The 10,064-nt window shown below is 46.3% G+C and overlaps 1 protein-coding gene across 2 annotated transcripts in view; it reads left to right on the top strand.

Annotated features, from left to right (window-relative positions):
* The first annotated feature begins 2,565 nt into the window (after nucleotides 1-2,565).
* The window catches only part of CEP192 (centrosomal protein 192), a 96,450-nt gene continuing 88,951 nt past the window's right edge, over nucleotides 2,566-10,064 (top strand). For both annotated transcript variants that reach the window (XM_084964049.1, XM_084964048.1), the window contains exons 1-4: nucleotides 2,566-2,715; nucleotides 2,928-3,098; nucleotides 6,397-6,564; nucleotides 7,467-7,589. In XM_084964049.1, the coding sequence (XP_084820175.1) occupies nucleotides 2,989-3,098; nucleotides 6,397-6,564; nucleotides 7,467-7,589 (401 nt within the window). In that variant the 5' untranslated portion in view covers nucleotides 2,566-2,715; nucleotides 2,928-2,988. The remainder of the gene's footprint in view (nucleotides 2,716-2,927; nucleotides 3,099-6,396; nucleotides 6,565-7,466; nucleotides 7,590-10,064) is intronic.

The raw sequence follows: 10,064 nt of genomic DNA, 5'->3' as shown, positions 1-10,064 counted from the left end.
CTCTTTCCTATCAGTGTCATAACCCTTGAGCAAAGGATAAATAGCTTCTAAGATACATTTTAAGGAACATGTGAGTTTTGTATGTCTAGTAATTTAAATGTTTTGTATGTAGAGTTATCTTAGCATTCCAATGTAAGAAAAAAGCTCTTTCTAAATAATTTTCAAAGGTCTTCATTCTGTTAAAGAATATGTTTAAGACTAGTGGACTTGTCTAGTTTCATAGTAACAAGGATCTCACTTTAAGCTGGGATCTAGCTCAGGATTAGGATTCCAGGTCTTTGAGATTTCCAATCATAGAGGCACCTGGGATAGGATGGTAGAATGAGTTGACACAGACTCTTCAATTCAGTGAATATTGGGCATCTTGTATAAGATACTGAGTCAAAAAATCAGAGATATGTAAAAGGAGGTAGTTTGTATACATTCACTCTGATGGAAGAAGGCATTTACAGAATTTACAAGGGGGTAATGAGGATTCAGCTTCATAGTAAAGGTTGAGCAGTACAGTAGGCATTACATTGATTTATTGGAGCCAGCAGGGTTTGGAAGGGATGTGACATCTCACGGAGAAAGGTAGAGTCCAGGGAGATGGTCCAAACCCAGAACAGGATGGGGTGTGTTCAGGCAGGAGGATGTGAGTATTAGTCTCATGAAAGAATAAGATTCATCTGGGGAGCAAGTGAGATTTACATTGTAGAAGGTGTCTGTGGTTGACATGTTACCACTCAAAACAGTTGGTAAAGGGGAGTTATGGGAGACACCTGCCTTTTCCTACCTGGATAGGTGTTACTTCTAACTCCCTGGGAGGTACCTGTGGCCATGGGGCTGCTTCAAGCTCTACTTGAATGTGGAGATGGGAATTCACTGGGAGTTCTTCGTCTTCAGCTGGCAAGTGAAGTTGGATATGTTAGTTGAGTACTTCCTTCTATAGGCCAATATTGTAGATGCCTTATGCAACTTAACTGGTTTAATCCTCAACCAAACTTTGAGGACACCTGCAGCTTAAAGCTGCGTGAGGCTGCACAGCATAGGCAGTGAGAACACTGAGATTTGAGCAGATTTAGGCAGTCTGGTGTCAAGAGTCTAGGTTCTTGTCCCACAGATACTTTGGGATCATGGTCGGGTTGCTGGGTGTTTCGGGGAGAGCTCTGGTCACTTGATCTTTATGAAGGATGGTAAGCTGCAACAGGGTGGAGCATGGACACATTCCAGCAGTTCACCACCAGCATGTGGCCATGGTGTAGGTAGAGGGCTGCTCGTTATACAAAAATAGCATCCTTTCAGCTCTAGCGCTAAACATTTGGATTATTTTTCAAGATTCAGAAAATCTTGGCAGTGCTTCTTTGCCTGCCTGCTTGTGTCTCTCACAAGCATCCTATTTTAATAAATCTATTTCTGGCCTATCAAAAATATTTGAGATTTTCTCCACTTAATCTTTGTTCATTGAGTGTGGACAGAGGTAGAAGAGGGGGGTAGTTAAATGTCAAGGCTGGAAGATTTCAAGAAGAGATGTCAAGAGAACTGCGGAGATGTCACTGACTCTGACATTTGTGGAAGTAGTGTTTGGGGCCAAGCCAGCCAGAAAACATGGAATGAGTGGTGTAAGATGTGAGAGGAGTTGATTAAGGGTAGGAAAGACAGAATGATTTTTGTGAGATGAAACAATTAAGGAAGGGTAGGTGTTTTGCTTCGTTTTTAAGATGGAGAGATGCAGCATTTCCAAAGGCAGAGAGAGAGCAAAACAGTGACGATGGCCTGCAGGAATGGTAATTGGGCAATATTTTGGAGGAGATAGAAAGTCATGTGATTAACATGTCTTTCCCCACCAGGCTAAAATTAGGAATAGGGACTGTTAAAGTCAACTTTTTCCCCCCATTCTCTCCCAAATGTGCAGCGTCAATATTCATAACCGGTTGAATGAAGTTTAGGAGTTTACTTTGGAAAAGAGGGACTGTGTGGAAGAAATTCTGAGATAAAGCGAAGTGGTTTGAGTAAAGCTGAGCAGCAGTAAGGTTTCAGTTAGGGCTTCGTGCTGAGCAGGTGTTGGTGATGAGATTCGTGGCTAAGGAGGACGGGAAAACGTAGGAAGGTAATTAGGGATGGATGGTCTCACCCCTTTCCACCCAGACCAACCTTACTGCGCTGTAACAACGACTCGGTGTAGCGCGGACCCGGGGATGACTTAAAACCGTAGCTGCAACCGTGTAAACGTGCGGCAGATGACCGCACATTTCACGTCCGTTCCTGTAGGGACAGAGTGCCGACACTTCCGAGGTCGGGGTGTGTCAGGTGACTTGTCCACCCGAAATACTGTAGTACACACAAGGTGAGAGACCGCGCCCGGGTGTCCCGGGTAAGGGAGGGCGGTCTTCTCCAGTGGGCGTGGCTCTCAGGGCGGTGCCTTCAGGCTGGAGTACGACTTCAAGCTTCAAATCCGGGCGCGCACCCTCGTCCAATCAGCGCGCTCGTCACTTTGCGCTGTCCAATCCAAAGCCCGCTCGGTGTCCCCGCCCCTCGCCTCGTGCCGCGAACCGACGTAAACCCGAGGGGCGCGCGGTACGGCCTAACCCGGCGGCCGCAGTGGGGGACGGGCGCACGCGCACTTTCGATGCTCTCGGACACCGGACGCCCCCTCCTCCGCGAACTTTGAACTTGCTCGGCCTTTGCTTCCCGCTACGCGGGCTCGGTGGAGGGGCGGCGGCGACTTGTGCTGATGTGAGAGCCGGGCCTCCGGACTCGGGTCTCGTTTCTGTTGCCCGGTCCCGGGTCTCCCCTCCCTCATACGCCCCCCCGCTCGCGGGCCCGGCGGGCGGGGGTCACGCGCTGCTGACCGGCGGGTCCCGCTGCGGCCCCGCGGATCGTTTCTTGGAAAAACGGGAAAAGAGACAGTGTTTGACGTCACTCTGCTTTTTTTCTCCCGACTGCAGACTTTGTTTGCTGAAGCATGAGGTCCCCTTCGAGGCGGTCGCCTGGAGGACAGCTGTTTTCATGACAGTGTTTTCACTCGCTGTTACCATTTTGAGGTCGTTCGACTGGAGTTTTTACTGCCCCAAAATAAACTCTTTCTCCGGATTTCAAGTTTTAGGGCAAAGATTACGGTAAGCTTTGAAAACTGCTATACCAAATGCCTACCTAGTTGTAAAGAGTGCCCTAGGATTTTGGGGAGGTTTGACTTTGCCTTTGTTCTGCAGCATATGCTTTTGAATGTGTTCACTTATAAACGTAGGCTTCCAGTCGACTACAGCAAATGATATTTTATATATCCACGCCCGAAATTAAAGTAATTAAATGAGTAAACTCAAGCATGAAAATTGAGGTTGCTGCTTTAAGCAAAAATCAAGAGAAATCCCAAACATGGTTACTTAGTTCAGACATAGTCAAGGGAAGTATAACATTGTGTTGTGTTAATACTTAAGGTGATTGAGGAGGGCTGGTAATGCAATAGGGACGAGTTAGGGGATTTTCCTTTCTAGGAAAGCTCTAGGAATGTGGGGCAACATGGATGGCTTAGAGCAAGCGTAATTCTTTCTGGGAAAGAGAGACTGGGTATTAGATTGCATCTTGAGGAATCTTCCACTGGATTGTGTTACTGTTTGCATGCTCAGCAAAGCTCTACTGGAGCACTTTAGGTGTGTCGTAAGTGATAGGGGTTGTCAGCTTCCTTAGGGGAGCTGCCATGTATGTTGCTTCATGCAGAGGGTCTTTCATAGTTTGTGTTTGATAATGATTGTTGCACGAATGATCTTTGCTTAATATCTGATTTTCTTGGATTTGAATCCTAAAGAGGGATGGTAACCCTTAAAGAGATTGGTGTATATTTGGACAGGGTGTATGTATTTGTAAATGAATGAGTGACTTAGTAAGCACAAGACTAGATGCAGGAGGCTAGTTGGAAGATTTGTGCAGTAGTTTAAGGAGTGACATACAGGCAAGGCCTCTGCTCTTAGGGAGCAGTCTTTTTAGTGGAAGAAGACAGACCAACATGGACAGTGATAAATGCTGGAAGAAATTAAAATGATCGTGGCAAACCGTGGGGCCACTTTGACTTCCTGATAGGGGGTCACCTCGCTTAGAAGGTGACGTTTACCTTGAGGTGAATGTTGGGAAGGAGCCAGCTGTGCAGGTATTTACAAGCGTATTCCAGGCCCCAAGGTAGGGATGGGTTTGGCTCTTGCAGGAATGGAAAAACTAGTGTGTGGTGAGTGAGGCTGGGTGGGCGGGAGAGGAGGTGCCTCACTGAAGTTGTCAGGAAGGTACGGTTCCAGATTCACATGTAATGGCCCCTTTGCCAGTGGAGAAGGAATTGTAGGGTAAGACTGGAAGCGTGGAGGCTGGTTAGGAGGCTTTTCAGTAGGGCAGGGTAGTTGTAGCAGAGACAGATGTGGAATGATTCAGGGTGTGTTTTCAATGTAGACATGCCTTGCCCTCAGGAATGGGCTCCACTAGATGTGTTTTATTTGGCAACGATGATTTCACTGAATTTAAATAGGTTCACATGCATCTGTAGCTTCACTTGGTCTTAGTGTCTGTCAGTGTGTTTGCGTAAAGGCACTGAGTTTGAGATCTCTCCATTTAAGGCGAGGGCTGCATGATGGAGCTGAGGTCCAAGTTCTGGGCATTCCCAGCAAGTAAGGTGAGGATGGAGGGAGGGGAGAAAGGCTGACTTTCTCAGGAGACAGGAAGCCAGGGGAGAGTTCTCAGCTAAGGAGTGATGGCCTTTGACTTGTCCGGCAGGATCACTGGAGTGTAAGGGGTGAGGGGGTGTCTTGGGAGGAGGAGGAGGAGAGGCAGGGAGGCTTCTTGGAAGTAGCAAGAAACCACATGGCTGTTGGGAGTTGCTGAGGGGTTGCATGTAGGGTGTGTGTGTGGTTTTTGGTCTGAGCACCTGGTGAATGGGGTCGTCATGGCTCCATGGGAACGACTGAAGAGCAAGCTTTTTTGCAGGGGTTCCAAGGAGATGGAATCAAGACTGACGTTAGGGGTGCTTGTTAGAAATCCAAGTGACAATGTCAGGTGGGTAGGGCAGGGGAAAGGCCCCAGGCTGAAGATGGACCTGTCCTGTGGCTTTGGCATCTGGAAGCTGAGGGCAGTCATGCAGAGACGGTGGGCAGGTGGGAGAGACCCAGGAGCACCCCAGGAGCCGTCACTGGCAGGGGTTGCAGGAGAGCAGGAGGCACCCTCCAAGGACCAAGACGCAGTGGGTGAAGCCCCGAGCCCAACAGCTATGAGTCAGAAACCAGGTGAAGGAAGTTTCTGAGAAGAAGGAGTGAGAATTCAGTTGTGTTGGGTCAGAGGGGGAGGTCTGAAAATTGACCTGGGGTTATGGGGCTGTGTAGCAGGGAGGGCAGTGGTGATGTTGACAGATGTTTGGTGGGGTGGTGGCACAAAGCCAGCCTGGAGTGGAGCTGGGTGGGCAGAGCTGATTCCTCCTGGAGGTCTGTGTGGGAAGGCAGCGCAGATGGGGCAGCAGTAGCTGCAGGGGTGGCAGGGTCTGAGCTGGAGGAGGGCTTCCTTAAAGGTGGGAGAATGAGCAGTGTTGAGGGAAAGACCGAAGAGCTGGGGTGCTGGCAGGAGGGGGCAGTGCTGGAATCCTTAACCCACTGAGCAAGGCTAGGGATTGAAACCCACATCCTCATGGATTCTCACTTGGGTTCGTTACCCCGAGCCACAATGGGAACTCCTTACTCGTCCTGTTTTGTTTTGTTTTGTTTTTTGTTTTTAATCTTTTTAGGGCCACACTCAAGGCATATTGAAGTTCCCAGGCTAGGGGCTGAATCGGAGCTGTAGCCACCAGTCTACATCATAGCGACAGCAACACCAGATCCAAGCTGTGTCTGTGACCTACGCCACAGCTCACGGCAACACCAGATCCTTAACCCACTGAGCAAGGCTAGGGATCGAACTCGAAACCTCATGGTTACTAGCTGGATTTGTTTTCACTGAGCCACTGCAGGAACTTCTCCATATTCATCCTTAATCTCTGAAATCAGGGGCTAGATTTTGCTAGTTCTGTTTTTTCTACTCCATGTTAGAATGTGCACTCGACTGACGTACTTTTAGGTAATGTTCTGAAATAATTTGGATGTGCCATTAGTGTTGTGCCATTAGTGATAAGTTCAGTCCGAGAGTAAATTAAGCTGTGTTGTATTTCATTATTATGTTAATTATAAGGTAGTTTGATGTTTATGTTCTCAGCTATAAAGTAGAAGTGTAGTCAGAATTACTTTACCTTACAATGCTTGCTGATATTATGCCTTCTTAGTGCTGTTTCAAGAAAATAGGATTTTTTTCCCTAAGATTTATCTGTTTTCTAAGGTTTATGAGACTTGTACTCTTGATCATTTGAAGAAGTTTTATAGTAATATTTGATTTATAAAAATATTTTTATTGTTGCAGTGAGATGGAGGATTTTCGAGGTATAGCTGAAGAGTCCTTTCCAAGCTTTTTAACCAACTCATTACTTGGTAATAGTGGGATTTTGGAAAATGTCACTCTTTCTTCAAAGCTTGGCTTGCCTGTTGCTGTCTCAACACTTGCTAGAAATAGATCCGGCACTGATAACAGGTAGGAATGGATCCTTAAAGCATGTGACATATTGATTCTTCTGTACATTTTTTCAGCTAAACTTCAGCTTTTGCTTTACCCGAGGGAGCTGGCCATTTATGCAAAGTCAATATAGGAAATAAAACTCTCTTTTCTATTCCATCACCTTCTCAGTGGTGGGTGGGTAAATTTGGGATTGAGTATCAGTGATGAGCACCTACCGAAGGCTTTTGTGCCCATAGTGTTTGCCTTTGGACTAGTTCAGCCTCGTGGTGGCTGATCATTTGAGCTGCGTCCCCAAGGGTGATGTGTACCGTTTGCCTGTGTGAAGAACCTGAGTGCTTTCCTGCCTTTCCACCTGTACCATCTGTGCAGAGATTCATCTTTATGTTTGGAATGAAGGGGTTGGATTAACTCTGTCAAAACCTTGAGCTTTAAGATTTCTGTGACTCTTTGGTTTACTCCATACACATTCTACTGCAGAGATTTTCACTGCTTTGCAAGTGAAGTGATGGGTTTTTTTTTTTTTTTTTTTGGTCTTTTCCAGGGCCGCACCTGCAGCATATGGGGGTTCCCAGGCTAGGGGTCTAATCGGAGCTGTAGCCGCCAGCCTACGCCACAGCCACAGCAGTGCAGGATCCGAGCCACATCTGCGACCTACACCACAGTTCACGGCAACGCCGGATCCTTAACCCACTGAGCAAGGCCAGAGATCAAACCCGCAACCTCATGGTTCTTAGTTGGATTCGTTAACCACTGAGCTACTATGGGAACTCCGGGGTGATGGTTCTGAACATTGGGGGTCCCATTCGTTTTTACCCCAAAAGTGGTTGGTTTAACTGTCAGTACAGTTCTGTGTCTTGGTGAGTTTTAAATGTGTCTGATTTAATTATTAACAGTTAAAATACATTTTGTGTGTGTAGGTATTCTGATGTCCAGGCTTCTTATTTAGTGGAAGGAAAGTTTTTGGTTCCATCTGAGTCGCCCGGCAGCCAGAGTGAAGGTGTGCCGAGAGAGAGGTTACAGCTTGTCTTCCAGGATGATGAGTAAGTCCCTGCTTGATCTTGCATCTCCGTGTATGTTAGCACCGGGCTTCTCATCTACCAAAAGTGACCTGGGGTTGTGTCTCTTCCAAGAGTTTTCTTTTTCTTTCTTTCTTTTTTTTTTTTTTGCTTTTTAAGGTCTCACCCTAGGCATATGGAAGTTCCAGGCTAGAAGTTGAATTGGAGCTACAGCTGCTGGCTTATGCCATAACCACAGCAACACTGTGGGGTCTGAGCCAAGTCTGCAACCCACATCACAGCTCATGGCAACACCAGATCCCCAACCCACCGAGTGAGGCCAGGGATCAAATCCACATCCTCATGGATCCCAGTCAGATTTGTCAACTTCCGAGCCACAAAGGGAACTCCTTCCAAGAGTTTTCTTTATGTGGTGCTAGTAACAAACATTTTTAGTCTTTCAAAATACCTTTTCTCTTCCAAGCGTAATATATACTTACTGAAAGAATAATAAAATACAGGCAGCAAAAAGGGAGACAGCAAAGGCTTGTAGCTCCACTAATGGGCACATAGCCATTAATTCTCTTTCTTCTTTTTTTCTTTTGTGTTATTAGGGCCGTATCCTCGGCATATGGAGGTTCCTAGGCTAGGGGTCTAATCAGAGCTGTAGACACCGGCCTACGCCACAGCAATGCCAGATCCCAGCCGCCTCTGCGACCTACACCACAGCTCACAGCAACAACGGATCCTTATCCCACTGAACGAGGTCAGGTAACGAATCTGAAACCTCATGGTTCCTAGTCAGATTCGTTTCTGCTGCGCCACGATGGGAACTCCAATTCTCTTCTTATTAGTTTTCTTACCATCTTCAGTGCATGTGTACATATGTATATGTATGAAATGGTTTTTACAGAAGTAGGATTAAACTGCACAAGCTGTTTATAACTTTTAGAAATTAACAGCTGTGGTCATCTTTCTATTATAATGAATCTGGGTTACATGTCAGTGTCAGTGACTATACCATGTTAGGCATTTAGATTATTGGATATTTTTTTTTTTCTTTCTTTCTAAGGCTGCACTGGTGACGTATGGAGGTTCCCAGGCTAGGGGTTGAATCAGAGCTGCAGCTGCCGGCCCACACCACAGCCACCTCAATGCCAGATTCAAGCCGCATCTGACACCTACACCACTGCTCACAGCAGTGCTGATGCTTAACCCACTGAGCAAGGCCAGGGATCAAACCTGCATCCTCATGGATACTAGTTGGATTTTTAACCTGCTGAGCTGCAACGGGAACGCCTTCTGTCCATTTTTTAATTGGGCTTTTTTTTTTGGCTATTGAGTTGTATGAGTTCTTTGTGTATTTTGGATGCTAGCCCCTTTCTGAACATATGATGGGCAGGTATTATCTCCCATTCAGTAGGTTGCCTTTTCATCCTAGTAATGGTTTCCTTTGCTGTGAACCCCCACTTCTTTTTCTGTTTTCTCTATTACAGGACTTTGTACCCATCCCAGTCTTTCCACCCACCCCTGCCCTCTGTTTTACTCACTTCTCTTTGGTTGGGATGAAGCTCTCCTGTGAATGTGCCTTTGGGTTAAGTGAATGCCTTTCTGTGATAGCCCCAATAAAGAGATGGGGAAACTGGGACGGAAGTTACAGTTTGCCTTAGTCATGGAAGATTAGGACTTGGCATCTATGAAAGAGCTATCTTTTTTTTTAATTTACTCTGGCCAGATTTAAGCCTGGCCCTAGGTATCTGTTTGTCATGTGATGAATGTGAATGTATTGCATTTAGCAGCTTTTTCCTGAAGTTCTGCCTGAGCCCTCCCCTGACCCCAACCTTGTGTGTGACATGGCTGTGGTTAGCATGACAGACCCAAGAGCATGTGCCATAGGTTGAGTGGAAAGTTGCCTTTAAGGAAGAACCTTTTAATCCATATATAACACAACAGAGGTAGGAAGATGGGGATAGGAACAGTGACAGGGCAGGGAGTTCTTTGTGGCGCAGCCAGTTAAGGATCCAGCGTTGTCACTGCAGCTGCTTAGGTCGCTGCTGTGGCCCAGGTTCAACCCCTCGTCCCAGAACTTCCACCTGCCGCTGCCAAAAACAGTCAAACAAAGAACAGTGGCAGGGACCAAAGTAAAACCTTCACAGTGTTTGTAATTCAGAGAAGTGGTGATTTGGCAAATATACCAGTGTCCTTTAAGTCTCCATTATTTTTAAAAAACTGAGCTTTTCTCTAGATGTGATAGTCACCATACTTGGGGAGGAAAAAAAGAACTTGTTTTATCATTTGAGAGGTAGAGTAACAAGATATTTGGATTTTGGTAGGTGTATACCACTGGACCCAAAATGTTGGTCTAGTCCCCAGGACATCTGGCTGGGCCCAGAAATAGTTCTGTCATTTTTTTCTTTTTGAGAGATGAAACCCATAACTGATTAAGGATATAGCTATGATGATTATAGATACACCCAAGGTAACTAACATTTTATCTTTATTCTGTTCCCTAATATAAAA

This window comes from Sus scrofa, chromosome 6, assembly GCF_054392235.1.
Source record: "Sus scrofa isolate SSC_HxYL_T2T_F1_AM1 chromosome 6, Sscrofa_HxYL_maternal_Yorkshire_Landrace_v2.0, whole genome shotgun sequence".
NCBI classification, from domain to species: domain Eukaryota; kingdom Metazoa; phylum Chordata; class Mammalia; order Artiodactyla; family Suidae; genus Sus; species Sus scrofa.
The sequence above is the reverse complement of the archived record's forward strand: the minus strand, read 5'-3'. Positions and strand labels throughout refer to the sequence as shown.